General features: G+C 38.2%; 2 protein-coding genes across 3 annotated transcripts; one reads left to right on the top strand and one right to left on the bottom strand.

The window, feature by feature from the left end:
• Nucleotides 1-4170: 4170 nt before the first annotated feature.
• Nucleotides 4171-12231, bottom strand: LOC308702952 (uncharacterized protein). Of its 2 annotated transcripts, none has more exons than XM_081386142.1 (10): nucleotides 12116-12231; nucleotides 11321-11372; nucleotides 11042-11226; nucleotides 10770-10867; nucleotides 10092-10425; nucleotides 9824-9934; nucleotides 9550-9659; nucleotides 6285-6495; nucleotides 5096-5221; nucleotides 4171-4246 (listed from the first exon to the last, which is right to left on the bottom strand). In XM_081386142.1, the coding sequence occupies exons 3-10, from the start codon at nucleotides 11223-11225 to the stop codon at nucleotides 4227-4229; spliced, it is 1194 nt and encodes a 397-aa protein (XP_081242268.1). In that variant the 5' UTR covers nucleotide 11226; nucleotides 11321-11372; nucleotides 12116-12231; the 3' UTR covers nucleotides 4171-4226. The 2 variants fall into 2 exon arrangements, with proteins under 2 accessions (XP_081242268.1, XP_081242269.1); XM_081386143.1 differs by lacking the exon at nucleotides 12116-12231 and adding an exon at nucleotides 11699-12026.
• Nucleotides 12232-13229: 998 nt separating this feature from the next.
• LOC308702878 (uncharacterized protein) lies at nucleotides 13230-16934 on the top strand. Its single transcript, XM_081386020.1, has 3 exons — nucleotides 13230-13442; nucleotides 13759-13851; nucleotides 14055-16934. The coding sequence occupies exons 1-3, from the start codon at nucleotides 13377-13379 to the stop codon at nucleotides 16359-16361; spliced, it is 2466 nt and encodes an 821-aa protein (XP_081242146.1). The 5' UTR covers nucleotides 13230-13376; the 3' UTR covers nucleotides 16362-16934.
• The last annotated feature ends 933 nt before the right edge of the window (nucleotides 16935-17867 follow it).

Here is a 17867-nt window from a genome sequence, read left to right as displayed (position 1 = left end):
TTGTGTCTAGAGTTGTGAAAAATGACATCAAGGTTCTGAAAATAGTAACAAAGTGATTGTAAAAAACTGTAACAATACAAACAATAGATTGTGCAAACAAATCACAGGCATAGATTATGTAAACACAAAGGTAAATTAAAGCTGCAAGCAGCGATGAAAGGGCCCTCGCACCCCTGCCACCGCCACCCGGCGCCTTTAGGAAATGCCTTAAGATTACACTCACCAAATTTGAAGAGGATCAGATCAAAACTGTAGGAGGAGTTTGTTAAAGTACAACATCAGGAAATGGCAAAAACTGCCCAAAATCTGAGAGGAAGTTCAAAATAGCTCACTTCCTGTTGTGTTTAGGGCTACGCTCCAAGATACTTTTTTGTAGGTATTGGGTCTTTACATGTATGTACCAAATTTCATACCTGTACGTGAAACGTCGAGCCGGGGCAAAATGTAGGGGCAATAAGTAAGCCATTTTGCCCCACCCAATTTTGAAAACCACATCACACGTAAATTTTCACCACTTCTGAAGCGTGTGCAAAGTTTCATGATTTTTCGAGCACGTTTTGTATTTGCCACACTTCCTGCTACCAGCAGGTGGCGCTATTGCTATAACCATAATGAGCATGGTCATGTGTTCAGGACAGGACTCTTATCAAACATGTGAAGTTTGGGGCAGATTGAAAAATGTATGGCTGAGTTACTGCAGGCTGTCTGTGGTTGCCTAGCAACATCGGAACTGCAAGCAACATTATTATTGAACTTATCTGATCATGCATATATCACCAAAAGGCCGAAATTGGGTGAACGTTTGTCAGGCCGCCGAGGGCACACCCTTCGACGAAAACTCAAGATCTTCGCAATTTAACGTCGCAAAGGCCTTCAGATTACACTCACCAAATTTGAAGAGGATCAGATCAAAACTGTAGGAGGAGTTCGTTAAAGTACAACATCAGGAAATTACGAAAAATGCCCAAAATCTAGGAGGAAGTTAAAAATAGCTCACTTCCTGTTGTGTTTAGGGCTATGCTCCAAGAGACTTTTTTGTAGGTATTGGGTCATTACATGTATGTACCAAATTTCATACCTGTAAGTGAAACCAGGAGCCGGGGCAAAATGTGGGGGCAATAATTTACCGAATTTGCCCCACCCAATTTTGAAAACCATATCACACGTAAATTTTCACCACTTCTGAAGCGTGTGCAAAGTTTCATGAGTTTTCGAGCATGTTTAGGCCCTCTAAAAAGCGATTCACTTTGGAGAAGAATAATAATAATAAACGGAGCAAAAACAATAGGGTCCTCTCACCATCGGTGCTCGGGCCCTAATAATGTACCATTTTGGAAATCTGCTAAACATTGTTCTAAGTAATGGGAATTCCTGAGGTAATGTAGTAAAAAGTAGTTAAATGCATCTGTAAAAGAGTGAGAGGCTTTTGTTGTAACACCATATCTAATTGACAAGTGACAAAGTGCTAAGACAAAGGTGAATTCATGACTGTAGAAAAAAATGTAAAAACATAAACACTTTTAATTTGTTATATCAACATATTTTCCAGTCAATTGCTCTTATGGAGCTTACATAAATGAAGCCTGGCACACAGCCTCATGGCTTTACCACTGTTTATGCTGATGCTTATTCTACCCAACAACCAGTGGAAATTCATTATGTGGCATCTACATCTGATTTACAATTGATGAGAGCAGACTCAGTGGCAGAAAACCAGCTTTGTTATCATGTAAATTATATCTGGAAGGATATAAGAGCACTAAATGGGAGCAATGTGACCTTACCATGCTCATAGAGGGTGTTTCTGGAGCCGAGAATATGGTTGAACTGTGGCGACAACCTTATTCTGCATGTCTTCTTTAACTGTTTAATGAATGAGCCTTACAACTAATGAAGTTTATCAAGCAATAATTCAGCTCACAGATAGGAAGGCTGGTGGCTTAGATCAAATTACTACTGATCGCCTCAAGTTTGCGAGCCCTAGGATTGCGGACGGTTCTTCATGCCAGCGTCTGTTGTCGGTAGCCTTGTTGTCTGTTATCAAGGATAAAGCCAGCAAAGCGGGAAGTTTGGATAACTATAGACCAATTACAGGTCCGTGGAAGAGAAAAAATGGCTACACTCTTAATTATTTACAAAATGTAAAGTTATATTGTTAATAATTTTTTAATGAATTACACTATTAACACTACACTGGGAAATCAGTACATGAATGAAATCAGTATCAACAAAATCCATCTACACTGCAATTGCCTAAATAATGTTATGAGATTAATGTTCTAAATATAACATTTTGAATATAGAAATCTGAAATGGGAACATTGAAATGATAGCTAATATTTTGAAACTAAACCCACCAGTAGGTGGCGGCAAGTCGTAATAAGTGAATCATTCAACCTTTGTGAATGGGTTATTGAATCATTGACATAACCGATTCGTTCAAAAATTGTGAATTATTCAATAATGAAACACAGATGTGTGTTGCTGGGAGACGCAACTTTTCTGCTTTGTTTGGAACTATTTTCGTTGGACAAATAGAGCAAAAACAGTCAAAGTTGACAATGTTGTGCTGTGCCTAAAAACGGTCAATTCATATAATCAACTTGTTTCTTGAACTGTTGTCAAATGAATTTCACTTTTTGCAATTGTGCTGATATTCGAGAAAATAGAACTCTTGCTCGTGTGATATTGCTGAAGTATATTATGTTATAAACACAAAATACAAGAACTCATACAAGGGCAATTAATATTCTGAATCTTAAAAACACTATTCTTAATGTTTAAATAGTGGTTTAATTTCACAGCGGTGACAAACAGTGCCAAAGCTTAGGGCAAACATGATCGTTACCTGCATGCGCGTAATTTGCACGGGGGTTACGGGGGTCATGACCCCCTCAAAAATCAGATCCAGCTAATATAACCCCCCCAATATCATCACATCATTCAGATTAAAATAAATATGAAATATTCAGAATTAATACTTTTGTTCGTTTTCTTTTTTAATTTCATTTGCCAGCAATAAAGACAGTATCATATTTTAAATAATCTGTAATGTCCCCCCCGCCTACCGCACCGACTACTTGGTATTACCCAACCCGCTTTCTCTACCAAGTTTGTTCATCACACTATTTTGCGCAGTCGCTGGGATGAGTTGGAGAAAGCTGACGGTGCATGCTAACGGATGGAAAGATGAAAAAGAACACTGAAAGCCAGCCAGACAACGATTTTTCATTGTTGGTCGACACCAGCCAAAAAGAGGAAAAATCCTGACCAAACGGAGGTACCCCTATTGCCAAGTTAGCTGTTAAGTTAGCTCAGCATTTCTCAAAGGGCGCGGGCGCGGCCCACTGGTGGAGAATAGAGACATGACAACCCTGCTGAAAAAAACAATAGAAACCATTACAGAATTGCTAATGGTTTCCACTACAAAACCATTACAAACCATCAGCCGTTAACCATTAAAACCATTACCAAGTGGAGTCCATTACGTAGTGTGTTTTGGGCCATATTCCATTAGGATTTATTGGTTTTAAGGGTTTCCATTACAAATTTGTATTGGTCATGATTTGTATTTTAATGGTTTCCATTACAGTTTTTGTATTGGTTCTGATGGTTTCATTACAAATTTGTATTGGTCTTGAATTGCACATATTTAATGGTTTCCATTACAGTTTTTGTATTGGTTCTGATGGTTTCATTACAAATTTGTATTGGTCTTGAATTGCACATATTTAATGGTTTCCATTACAGTTTTTGTATTGGTTCTGATGGTTTCATTAAAAATTTGTATTGGTCTTGAATTGCACATATTTAATGGTTTCCATTACAGTTTTTGTATTGGTTCTGATGGTTTCATTACAAATTTGTATTGGTCTTGAATTGCACATATTTAATGGTTTCCATTACAGTTGTGTATTGGTTAAGATTTGTAGGTTTGATGCTTTTAGCTGTTAATAATTAGGACATTAACTATAGTTTTTAATAAATTAATTTGAATTATAACTACTATTATACACAATTGATATAAACTTCACACCAACTTTTCAATAGCTTACAGCTCAGGTTTTGTTTTGCAAAAAGAACATGCACCCGAAATACAAACTATATACAGTATTAAGACCTGCTTTTTTACTCAACCCAGCTGGAAATAAACATCTGACACAAAATATTAATATTACATTTTTATTACTTAATTCAGTTTTTTTACATTAACACATTGTGTGTCTTCACTTGGGCTGACTGAGACCTGCAACAAGAAGGAGAATTCATTAGGACAATGTACCTCTTAAACCACATTACCAGTACATAAGATTATTCATACATTATATATTTATATATATTCATCCAACATCTTTGGGCGTACTTTGAGCAGATTCAAGATCTTTGTAAACTTTACAGCATTACAGTCATCTTTTATTTAATCTTCTCCAGGTGTAGGTTTTAAATTATAAAACAGATAGTTCAACTAGGATGCACCGAAATCATTTAAGTGATAAATAAATAAATACATAGGTAAATTGGCTATTTGGCTAAACTGATTTACCAGTATTTTTTAAAAAGTCCTGTTCACACACGATCTCTTAACAGTAATTCACCAGTGAGGACTATGTGTGAAAGGGGCTAATGATGTAATGAGGTCCCAGGTGTTTGTTATGTTTTAGAGTTTTACAGTGGCTTATAAAGCAATTCAGCCAATCATGAGGACCGGAACCATCCATTTTACAACACTACTCGAGCACTCAAGAAGTGTAGGAACTGATGTGTCAAAGAAAGTGGTCAAGCTTTCAACAAAAAAAGCTGCTCAACAGTTACCCAATGAAATGATGAACATATAAATCTACAAAGATATTATTTCAACCCTTTATTCAAAAACAGAACTGACAGTGTTTTTTTTTTCAAAGATGTTATAATCTTTAACAAAATGTTTGACATTGTTTGACAAGCACATGCACACAAAAGTCTCGCGCAGTTGGATAATAGGTAATAATTGCAATACAACCCCTTCAGGCTGATTCAAGACGGGGTTGTATTTGCTATAACAATCGCCTCGCTATACATTATCCCTTACTTAAGAAATGGGTATTTAAATACTTACCAGTGATAGTTTTTGTCCTGTTTATATCACTGATCTTCTCAGCCAGGTATTTCCGTACACTTAGGAGGCGCTTATTTATTTCCTCTGAGGTGTGACCCCTTTCCTCCAGCCTCTGAGACAGACACTCTGTTTAGAACACACACACACACACACACACACACACACACACACAAATAAATAAATACATTTTTTACTTCAAGTACTGATCATGACTAATGATTTACCAAATAATTTGTAAATACAAAGTGTTTTGTGTACAATGTGATAATGGAATGACAATAATTCGAGGATGTACTGGAAAAAAAGTAGCACCAGGATGCTTTTCAGAGTAATTAAAACATTTTAAATCTGACCACACAGGAAATTAAGTAGAATATGATGCTTGACAACTGAAATCTGAAGTTATACAGTGACAATTTAAGGAGGTAGAGCACACAGAACCACAAAGCTCCAGGTGCTGGTTGCTCCAGCTGGACATACACCCGGTTGTGTTTTTTAATTCAAGTACTGATCATGACTAATGATTTACCGATTATTTTTTCAGGAGCAGCTTCTTAGCAAAACCAGCTATATACTGACCCTCGTTTATAAAGCAGTCTGGTGAGAAATGATTCGCGAAACATGAAAGCATTGACGTTGATCGTGGGGAATATTCCCTTTGAAAACAAAACTCTGCCACTGCGTCTTCAGCGGTTTGGATTTAGGAACATCAAAATGACTGCTGTGTTCCTTATTTAGTTTATTAGTTTATAATAACGTGGACAGTGTCTTTTGATAAAAGAGCAGCTTTAGCCTCTACGGCTAATTTCCAGCTGTAGTCCCCGGCCAGTTGTTAATAGGCATACATTTACATTTAGTCTTTTTTTAGCGTTCTGGGGTAGCGTTCTGAATCATCTGTAGTGGTTTAATTGCACATGATGGAAGTCCAGCCAGAAGAGCATTGCAGTAAGCCTAGATATGACCAGAGTCTGGACGAGAAGTTGTGTTGCATGCTCAGTTAGGTAAGGCCTGATCTTCCTGATGTTGTGCAGTGCAAACCGGCATGATCAAGCTGTCTTTAACTAAAAATCGACTAAAAATGACGTTAGAAAAATCAAGAGCCTACCAATTAATCGACTAGTCAACTGGGAGATTACAGCCCTAGTGTCTTGTGTTGAGATTTAATTATAGCTAAATTTGACAGTTTTACCTTTGATAGCGGAGATCTTTTCTGGACTCAGAGGTGGTTTTGCCTCAGCCTCAGGTTTTGCGTTACATTTCATCCCCGTAACACTCCTCTGTTTGAGGACTGTGGTACCCCATATGACTACAGCTAAGCTCTTGCAGAATTTTGAGTCCCCCTCTAATCTCCTCACGATGTCCCACTTTCCTGTGGGTATCAGGACTCCATGTCCTAGATCCTGAAAGAAAAAAAAAAAAAAAAAAAACATTAATATGCATAAGACCATTTTACCTCATTTAAAAGTAGAGGTCGACCATTATATTGGTTTTACTGATTACTTGGCACCAATAGGTAGCAGGTAACTAAGGGGGCCATGGCGATGCAGGTAGTTTGAGGAGTCATGTAGGACTGGCCTCCGTGGCTCTTGACTTGACTCTTGGCCACGATGGCTGGAGAAGTATGTACTTTTTTGCGTATTTTGTGGTTGGGTATTATTTAAATGAGGAACATTATGACTTCATGAGATCCAGAAAAATTGTATTATGAATTTATAATGCATGACTACCGTGCTGTTTCAGGGCTCGCAAAATTTCAAAATCGCTGGTAGCCCTTCGGGCAGGCTCTCTTCGTATTTTGGTAGCCCCGAAATGAATTTTACTAGCCCAGATAAAAAGACAATTTTTAATGTAGAAAATTTGTTAGGAGTCAAAACAATGAATCAAAAACCTTTTCAAAACACAAAATATCAACAAATATGCATCTGGTTCTAACTGAACTGAAATGTGTGTGACCAGTATGGAACATGAATCAGTGTGTCTGTGGCTCAGCCCCCAATGAGGGTATGAAAAAACAAACAAAAAAAACACGTAACACTTTAGTTTAGGGTCTAATGCTCACTATTAAGTTTCATTAACATGCAGATGGCAGGGTTTTATCATCACTGAGGTCCCGAATGTGAGGCAGGCTAGTCAGGGGGGTTCGGGGGCACCCCGAGAAAATGTTGATTTCTCTGATCTACATATGTGCATTTTAAGATGTTTTAAAGGCCAAAAAAATGGATAACAATAGCTTTAAAACCATGTAAGTGGGCAGCTGATTATTTTTCTCTCCTCATCAGCACACTCCTATTGATACTTTGCAGTCACGTGACTACCATGGATACCTGGCGGGCAACAAACGGGTATTTCCAACGTAGAGTCCTGTAGTTCCAGGTCTTTCTAGTAGCTATCAAGTCTGTTAGCGAGCTAGCTGCATATGGACTAGGATTAACTCCAAGATAATAACTCCTAAATTGTGTAAAGCAGACAAGTTTTTTAAAGATAATAGAGCAGTAATAATTCCTCCGTAAATAATCTAACGTTAGCTCTACTGTTGGGTCATCTCTGGTTCTCATTGAAAATCATAGATATCGCAAACCTCAAAACAACCTATCACACACTTCTGTTATTGTTAGCAAAAGACGACAGCTGTTACTGTACGTTCACACCGCCACCGGCGAGAGCGTCAAAGTGCCCGGAAATCATTCATTTTCAATGAATTTTGCTGCTCTCGCCAGCGGCGGTGTGAACATAACGTTACAGTTAGTCTAGCTTAGATTCATAACACAAACAGCTGACTCGCCGAACCAGCTGGTAAATATTGGTGGTGTTGATTGACAAAACTACAGTAACTTAAAGACACGATTAATTACATGATCATACACCCATTGTGTTCAAACAAATGTTGAAATTACCTTTGATGGTAATAGGCACAGACGTGTGTATACTGTGAAGGTTGCTTATCTCATCAACTATCTGGCATGTCGTTTACACCTCAAAACACCAACTTTTGTATAGTAAAACTGGCGACCCTTGATTAGTTTACTGGGTTTCGTTGCTGGAGAACGACGTTCTTGCCCGCCAGACAGTACTTGTGACGTCAAGTGCAAAGTATCAATTCTCTTTCTTTTTCTCTTGCTCTGTCTCTTCCCCTCCTAAAGCTGAGCTTTGACTGATATAGGCTTTTCATTTTTGTCTGTCAGTGAAGTAAACATAGGGTCAACTGATAGGTTGATTTATGAATCATTTTCTCAGACACATTCCTTTACTGAAAGCTACTAAAAAAGCTAGGTAGCCTAACTAAGTTTATTAAATTCATTCACAATATGTACACATTCATTATTGATCTTCTTCCTAATATAGGGCCGTAGACAGGGCTTTATAAATCAAAGAGGTCCTACATTTAAGGTTATTAGGGAGTTCAAATTTTTTATTTCTCTGATATGTCCATTTCAAGACGTTTGAAGGCCAAAAAAGGATAAGAAATAGCTTTAAAACAATGTCAGCGGGCAGTAGATTATGTGTCAATACTTGCTCTCACTTCTTATACATTACTCTTTCTTCTTCTCTCAGTCTCCTCATCTTGCCCTGTCTCTTCCCCTCCTAAAGCTGAACTTTTTTTAATTTACTGAAGGCTACAAATTGTATATTAATTCTCAATATGTACACATTCATTATTAATCTTGTGCCTAACATGAAAACGGATTTGTTAATGCTCTGTTAAATGTCCCCTCACAATGACAGTAAACTAATTATTAGTCACGTTACATAGGCCTATTTTCAGTTCAAAATGGCGAAATTCGACAAAAGTATATTCGTTTGTCTGATTATTTTTGTCATTCGTTTCACATTTATGACCTAAAAAAACTGTCAAATATGAAATGTTTAGTTTAGCTACTAACATCTTATCTCGCACTTGACCGTAAACTGAGTCGCTCTGCTCAAATTCGCTCTCAGCAGCTTCTGTGAATATAAACCCTGCCTACTTTGATTTGATTGGTCATCTCAAATATTCTGACATTGACAGACCAATGAGACTCAGGTGAACACACACACACACACACACACACACACACACACACACACACACACACACACACCCTGTTTCTGATATGTGCTCTGCTCTGCGCTGCTGCGGATTGAAGATGAAGACGCGTTGAATCTGATTATAACAAGACTGAAGCGAACACTATTTCAGATAGCCCGTCGGGCAGGCCGGTTATGCATTTTGGTAGCCCGACTTGAAAACACAATAGCCCCGGGACGTCGGGCAGCCGATTTTGCGAGCACTGTGTTTCATTGTGATTAATCGTGCAGCCCTAGTTTAAAATAAGAATACTAATACCACAGCTGAATAAAAAAATTTGTAAGGGTATACAGGGATAAACTAGATAACCTGGCTTCTCAAGACTCCCCTGCTTTGCATTAAAATGATAGGAATATGTAGAGTTTGTGTTTTACAGTCTACGAAATACCTTGTCATCCCTGTGTCTTATGCTCTGCTCCTCTGCTTCTGGACCTTGAACTGGCTGCTGTGGGAGTGGAGTCTGGCCTGCAGAAGAGGACTGTGGCTCCTTTTGTGTTACTGTAATATCAGAGTAAAGGCCCATTCACACCAAGAATGATAACTATATTCGTTTTTTTTATCAATCACTGCCTATAACTTACATTTGAATGTGTCCAATTCTTTCTAAGAACTTTAAAAACATGCATGTAAAATTAATAGTCAAACAGTTTGAAAATGCTCACGTTTGAGTATTATAGCCGTTTGCTCCTCTGCTGGTTCTTCTGGACCGTGAACTGGCTGCTGTGGGAGTGAAGTGTGGCCTGCAGAAGAGGTCTGTGGCTCCTTTTGTGTTACTGTAATATCAGATTAAGCAACACTTTTAATAGTTTTGTTGCAATAAAAAATAAAAAATCACAGGCTATAACTTACATTTGAATATGTCCAATTCTTTCTAAGAACTTTAAAAACATGCATGTAAAATGAATAGCCAACCAGTTTGAAAATGCTCACTTTTTTTGTTTTGGAAGAGCTCCTCTTGGAGATGAAGGTTTAACCGCCTTAGCTGCTGCAGTTCAGCTTTCGTGTCCCTATTCTCTTCTTTTAAACATTTAATTTTCTTCTCTTTTTCTTCATTACTCATTTCCTCCTCTCGCATCCTTTTTTTGATGTTGTAGTACTTGTCTTGCAGTTCCTTGTGCACATCCAAGGGGACATACTCATTGTGTGTTTCGTAACTGCTCTGGACAACTTTTTTCTTTTCTTTTAGGATTTCCATTAAAGTTTTCCGTTTCTGTATGCTTTGGACTGCTGGCTTTTTTTTTTTCTGGTCATTTGTCTTGTCACACTATAAAATAAACCAAAAATATTTTTTTAACAGCAGAATTTACAGACATATGTCATAGTGACCGACTGATAGGGAACTACATTTCCCATGATGCTATTTAGATAATTTCACTGAAATTACAGATTCAGAGAACTGAAACAAGCAAAATGCAAAGTGTGTAATGTTGTGATTAACCTCATAGCTTTGATTGGTTTGGTTCATGACTTACAACACTTTAATGGAGACTATTTTTTAAATCCCTATGGTATAAATTTATGAAAAAACTACCTCCAATGCTGAAAAATGTGCAGCAATAATGCACTCAATTGTATTACTTAAGAGATGCATTAGCCTACATAGCTTACAGATGGATTCTTGGAGCTTTTGGTAGATGACCAGTCTTCCTCATCACTGTTGAGTGGGGGTATTGAGATTCGCTCGCGCTTTAATTCCTCTTCAGATTCTGAAGAATAGAAGAAAAAATAACTACAGTTCTTTGTCACCACCAGTAAATATGTTAAGTGGTTGTTTGAGAATCTTTTGTAACAGTAACTGTAATACCCACATCTATGATTCCAGCAGTGCAACAAATAGTTTGACTGATATACTTATATATAGTGTAGCTTTAAATACCTACCAGCCAGTTTTAATATCTGTGCTTTGTAGTATTGCCCCTGGTCCTCTGGCGATTTCTTCCACAAAATGTTATATTTTTTCTTTGTTTCAAAATCTTTCACATCTTTTGGACAGAAGCCTTTTATGTGGTCCAAGGGCACTATCTGTCGGATGTTGTCGTCGATATAACGGACGTAGGCAAACATGCTAACATACAAGACAAACGACAGTTAATAAAAACACATTTTATATAAATTACTTTGTATTAGCAATACAAAATGTTTTATTTGTGAATAATTACCTTGCAGCCACTCTCTGTTGCAAGCCAACGTTAAGTTACTTGCTCTGTTTCACTAGAATGCAAATAACCAAATTACAAGAAACATGACATAAAGGTCAAATAAAACGAATGAAATGGCATGTTTATTAGGCTGCTGTCGACCTAAAGCACGAATAACGTAACATATCGGATTGTTTAACTGTTTACGTTCACTTAAGACATATTCTCAACCAACTGTATACTACTGGGCAAGACATTGACTGTGAAATTAATTCGGTAACGTTAGCTGCTTATTTGCTACTTGCACTCTGTCTGTGTCAGCCTTTAATTACTTTTTTTTATACTATCAACAGACTTAACCTTACGTGGCAACGTATGTTAATAAGCAGTCTTACTTACTGTAGCAATGTTGATTTTACATTTAAGTATAAATACATACACAGCCCGTTATCAGCTAACAATGGCTGGCGGTCCACCAGCATTGGGCGGCAAAAGTCAGCGGCTTGACACGGTCGGACAAAATATTATAATATAACAAAATATAACACCATCGGCAACACGACCAATCTGGACCAACAGTCTAAACCGTGGTATGCCAGAAAACACTTATTATGAACCAGCGGCTCGGTAGCGGACCGGGAAGGTGGTCCGCTGGAATAACGATGAGCAAAACGCCAGTGGGCCGCCAACTTTGCCACTGGTGGGCCGCCATCGGCCCGCTGGGCCTATGTTATAGTCTACCTCAATAGCGGACAGGGCAGAAAAGTAAATATTGCATCGAAAATAACAGGAATGAAAAGTATTAATGACACTTACCTGACAGAAAAAGTAAAAAAGGGTGGTTCGTGAACGAGCAGATCAGTTTAAATTATTATACCGTTATTTCAGTTGGAACTGTCACGCGCAAGCTAAGCTCCGCCCCCTTTTTGCGTGATCAACATCTCGTCTCAAGCACTTTTTTCATCATTATTTATTTTTCGGGACAAATATGCGTAGAAATAGGCAAAAATATAAGCTATACCTGGAACCTCAAAGTAAGACAAAGATACCTCGCCAGACAGTGTGTAGATATGACAGGCCAGGTGTTGATGTTGACGAGGAAGAGAGCCAAACAGCCAATGAAACAGGTACCGTAGACGTAGACTATCACGCTTATTATCCAGTAGGATTGTCCCGATTATTTGAATACATTTTATTGTTAAAAAATGTAAATAAAAACGTTAGTACATAGGACGGAGGTGATCCAGCAAAGTCTGACATACTTACTGAAGAATAACTTTTGATTTTTAATTGACAAATAAATAGGCTAAATAAAAACCCAGAGAAATATCCGATTCTCATCGGATATCAAAATAAAAGTCCTCACACATATACCTGTTAAATAAAAGTAACAGTGAAACAGAGATAATGGTCATAAGTTTCATACATCTTTGTCAATTACATTTTTTTGTAGAACCTATTTTTAAAAGGTTATTTAAATATTATAAAATACATTATTTGTGATATATTAACATGTTTTAATGTTTTAATTATTATTTATTTTTATTATTTTAATTTCTTCTATGTAAAGCACTTTGAATTGTCATTGTGTATGAAATGTGCTATATAAATAAACTTGCCTTGCCTTGCCTTTATATATATTTGTATGAGATTTCTTCAGCTTGTTTTTTTCTTGTTGCTTATGGTATTTTAATAGATATGCTCTCAGAGGCAGGGAGTAAGACAAACAGCATACAGAACAGAGAGAGTGAGAGAGACAGCATACAGAACAGTGAGACAGAGAGCATACAGAACAGCCATTCAATGTTGAGTACACCATTTGTGGTATGTGAAAGTTTTGTGAACTGTTTTCCTGATGTATTGAAAGCTATAAAAGACCATAACGTTACACATTCAAAAAATAAGCATGGAAACAGGCAGCTACAGAGTCAGATGAAGTACAATTATTCGCAGTTACTCTTGCTGTTAGTGCAATGTCATGATTGTAACATAACTGTAACATTATTATCAGAATGGTCCAGAAAGTGAAGCAGCCACGATAACAACACTCAACTCCATATGCAAATTATCTGAACTGATGACAGATGAGTACAGTAGTGAGGTAGACGTTGTACCAGGCTCAAGTAGATCTTCAGAAACACATGTGAGTACTAGTTTAGCTTGTTCTAATAAACATTTATCATGTACACTACTAGTCACAAGTTTTAAAACCAATTTGACTGAAATGTTTCTCTCGACATTAAAAACTTTTTGATCTAATTTGTTACAGTATTTATTAATCTTTGTTAACATAAGTTTATAAAAATACAACCGTTTCATGATTGTTACATAGATGTCATGATTGTAACAATTGTAACATAGATGTCATGACTGTTACATAGATGTCATGATTGTTACATAGATTTCATGATTGTAACACGGATGTCATGATTGTAACATAACTATAACATTATTGTCAGAATGGTCAATGGAAAACAGCTGAACTGATGACAGATGAGTACAGTAGTGAGGTAGACATTGCACCAGGCTCAAGTAGACCTTCAGAAACACATGTGAGTACTAGTTTAGCTTTTTCTGATAATTGTTTTTTCCTCTCTCTCAGGTACACATGTACTTCTTTAAGTTTTCAATTATAAATGTATAGTTTTGGAGGGTCTGTACGTTTAAAAAAATATAACTATGAACCTGCGTGAATATGTGTATGAGCAGACCTACACACAACAATACCTTTAACAAAGATGTTGCTTTTTTAAAGGCATGCAGTGGAACAGAGTCAGAGTCTGAGATAGACCATAGGACAGGCAGCACGAAGCAGAACACTGATCCCCTGTCAATGATTGACCTACAGCCTGACATGGACACTGCTTTGTCTGCCACAGGAACTACCACAAAAGCTGAGGCAATGCTCATGATTATGAGCCATGCAGCAAAGCATAAAATAACTGGTTGCCAGTTACATGATTTACTGCAGTTGATTAATAAATTGTTTGGGCAAGAAGTTGTACCTCGATCCAAGTATCTTTTTAACAGAGTGTTTAAAAACAGTTGTGAGGGAGTAGAATTTCAGTTCTACTGCGAAAAATGTTACTTCAACATAGGAACAGTCCAGGAGATCAGTGACAAACAAATTGATGAATGTGGATCATGTGGCAGCACTTTTGATTCTGGTTCTATGAATGGAGGTAACTTCTTTATCAATGTTCCTCTTGCCCCACAAATTCAGACTCTGCTTGAAAGCACAGAAGCGAGTGCCCATTTGAATTATAGGTTTGATAGGCAAAAGAGTCATAATGAGGTGTTGTCAGACATCTATGATGGGGAGAAGTACAGACATTTGTCTGGCCCAAATCAGATCCTCTCAGATTCTCACAACCTATCATACATATTCAACTCAGATGGAAGCCCTGTGTTTAATTCTTCAAAGTTCTCTATATGGCCCATCCACATAATGATCAATGAGCTTCCCCCTGAACTTAGGTTTAAGAATGTATTGCTTGCTGGCCTTTGGTTTGGGCCAAAAGAGCCTGTGATGGAAATCTTTCTCAAGTCATTTGTGGACCAGGCCAAGACCCTAGCTGACACTGGTGTCACATGGCATAAAGAAGGGTCTGTTATTAACAGCAAAATAGTTGGCCTCTGTTGTAGTGTCGATTCCAAAGCGAGACCGCTGATGCAAAACACTACCCAGTTTAATGGATATCATGGCTGCGGATTCTGTCTGCATCCTGGGAAGCTGGTTGATAGGGTAGTGAAGTATCCAGTTTCAGAAGAAGACTATTGTGACAGAACAAATGAGGAAATGGTTAGGGATATGGAGTTGGCTGTAGAAGGTGGGACAAATATTAGGGGCATAAAAGGTCCTTCTCCACTAATCAACTTGCCATTCTTTGATGTTGTCTGGGGGTTTGTCCCAGACTACATGCATGCAGTCTTACTGGGGGTTTCAAGACAGATTACTAGACTCCTGGTTGATACTTCTTCATCCACCCAGCCATATTATGTAGGCAGCCCTGCCACTTTGAGAGAGATCGATGCTAGAATTGTTGGTATCCAACCTCCACACCTGATTACTCGACTGCCTAGAGGGTTGTCAGATAGGGTGCACTGGAAAGCCTCTGAGTGGCGATCCTGGCTCCTGTTCTACAGCCTACCATGTCTTGAAGGACTTCTTCCCCAAAAGTACTTGCAACATCTTGGCCTACTTGTATCAGCCATTTATCTGTTACTGAAGGCTGAACTAAAACCTTGTGAAATCAACAGAGCTGAGATCTTGTTGCTTGACTTCATGTTCAGGTTTCAGATTTTATATGGTGAGTCACAGATGACATTTAACATTCACCTTCTCAGTCATCTTGCCAAGTCAGTCAAGTTGTGGGGCCCATTGTGGACACATTCTGCATTTCCTTTCGAGAACGCAAATGGCAAACTCCTGACTTTGGTAAAAGGAACAAAAGGAGTGGCTAGTCAGATAGTTACCAAGTTTCTTCTATTTAGATCAATTCCTTACTTCTCATCCAAGTACACGGTGAAAGAAGAGGTGTTACGGTTCTGTTCTGATTTGAACAAGTACCCAAGGGTCCAAAATACTGTCAAATGTGACAATACTACGCTACTTGACAATGGGAGCGTGCATGTTGTTACACAGGAAGAACGGGCTGCCTTCTGTGCCCCTCGCGTGTGCATACCTGATGAAGTTGTAGTGCATAAGCGCATGATCAAAGGTGGTCTGGTGTATACTAGCGGAGACTACACCCTATCTCAGAGACGAGATGAAAGCTATGTGAAACTAACAGATGGAACATGTGGGGTAATCAATAAAATTATTTCTTTCTCTGACACGGATGATCACATAGCATTATTATTAACAACATTTAAGGTAGCTCCAGTATTTCCACTACCACAACGTTGTGGTTTTGTTCCACACATTTCCATTGTGCAATGCTGGGAATCATCCAAGACAGAATTAGTTCCTGTTAGTTGCCTTCAGGGTAAATGCATGTGTATCAAAGTGGAAGACAAACTATACATTTGCAGTTTTCCAAACATTTTTGAGAGGGACTAGAACAAACCCTTGCCAGACACGCAAGTGTGAGTGTGTGTGTGTGTGTGTGTGTGTGTGTGTGTCTGTGTGTGTGTGTGGCTGATGTTAAGTCAAGTTATGTTATCTAAAGATGTTTTGTATGTACAAGTGCTTGTAAGTAAAATGCAGTATGTATGGCAACAAACATAAATGGCAGGTAAATGTTCTTGAGCCATTCTTTTTTTGTACTATTTGGCTTTCATAAAATATTATATTTGATTCACTCCTTTTTATCTTTATCTTTAAAGCAACCTGATGTAAGTGTTTTAAATAACTATAGTGGTATTATACCACGAAGCCTAAATAGGAATCTTAATAAAGTAATGTCCAAAGTAATATCATGCATTATGTGTATTATTTAAAAAACCTCCTTCTGTTTACCTGTCCGATTGCATTTTTTTTCTACAAGCCTGCTAAATTGAAGTTTGAACAGAGAGTTTCTCTATTAGTTTAAGTGTAACCGGTGGGCAAAGTCTGACCGATGTGCAGCCATGCAGAGATGTAGCTGGCCTCATAGGCGCCGATTTTCTTCCGTGGGTGCTCATGGGCGCACGCTCTTTAAAAAAAAAAGAAAAAAAAAAAAAAAGAAATCAAGTAGGCTAGTCAAAAAATGTTTGCATTTCAGAACCTTAGGAAATGGACAGCGGCCGACACGAACACACACACACACACACACACACACACACACACACACACACACATTTAGGCCTACTTGATAATAAAGCCGTAAAGTAGGCTATCTTTCAACTCAGGCCAGCGCCACTTCGCACAAATACAGACAGGATTGGAGATGAAAAGTTTAACTGACACGTAACCGAGATCAGCTTCGTGGGAAATTAAGAATCAATGTCACACAACAGAGTCCTGCACGGGTCCGATTTTGTAAAACCGCACCGCCCGTTCCCGCAGTGCTTAAAACCGCCCCCGACCCGTTTTCTAGACAGCAGCACTAATTTAAATCCGCACCGACCCGACCCGCTTGAAATAGAACCGACACCCGACCCGCAACCGTAATAAAATCAGTTTAGACTATAATAGACACACTTACAAAAAATGTTATTGTTTATTGCCAGATCATACAGAAGTTATCACACGACCATTAACACAAGGACAACTTCAGCCGAAGCTGTCAAAAGGCCGATACATGAAGAACATGGCTGTACGTTACCACAAAACTGAGTAGCCTTATAACATTTTACCAGTGGAACAGACGCGGCTACAACACTATATCTGCCACGCAATTTCGTCTAGCCTATCTGACAATTTTGGGTTCAAACACGCCCTGCACACCACACATAGCCTACTTAACATTTACATTTACATTTATTCATTTAGCACTTAACAGTGTTAAAAAATACTGTTCGATAGAACTGCTTGGTTTACCAGTTATCTGCGTGCTTCCTCGGCGATGAAGTTCCACATTTGCGGCTATCCAACACGAAAATGCATGCAGCAAAGCCTTTCACAACATTGTTTTCTTCAGTTTTG

Source organism: Scardinius erythrophthalmus (assembly GCF_964197995.2).
Source record: "Scardinius erythrophthalmus genome assembly, chromosome: 15".
NCBI classification, from domain to species: domain Eukaryota; kingdom Metazoa; phylum Chordata; class Actinopteri; order Cypriniformes; family Leuciscidae; genus Scardinius; species Scardinius erythrophthalmus.
Note: the sequence above shows the minus strand (reverse complement) of the source record. Positions and strands in the feature narration are given on the sequence as shown.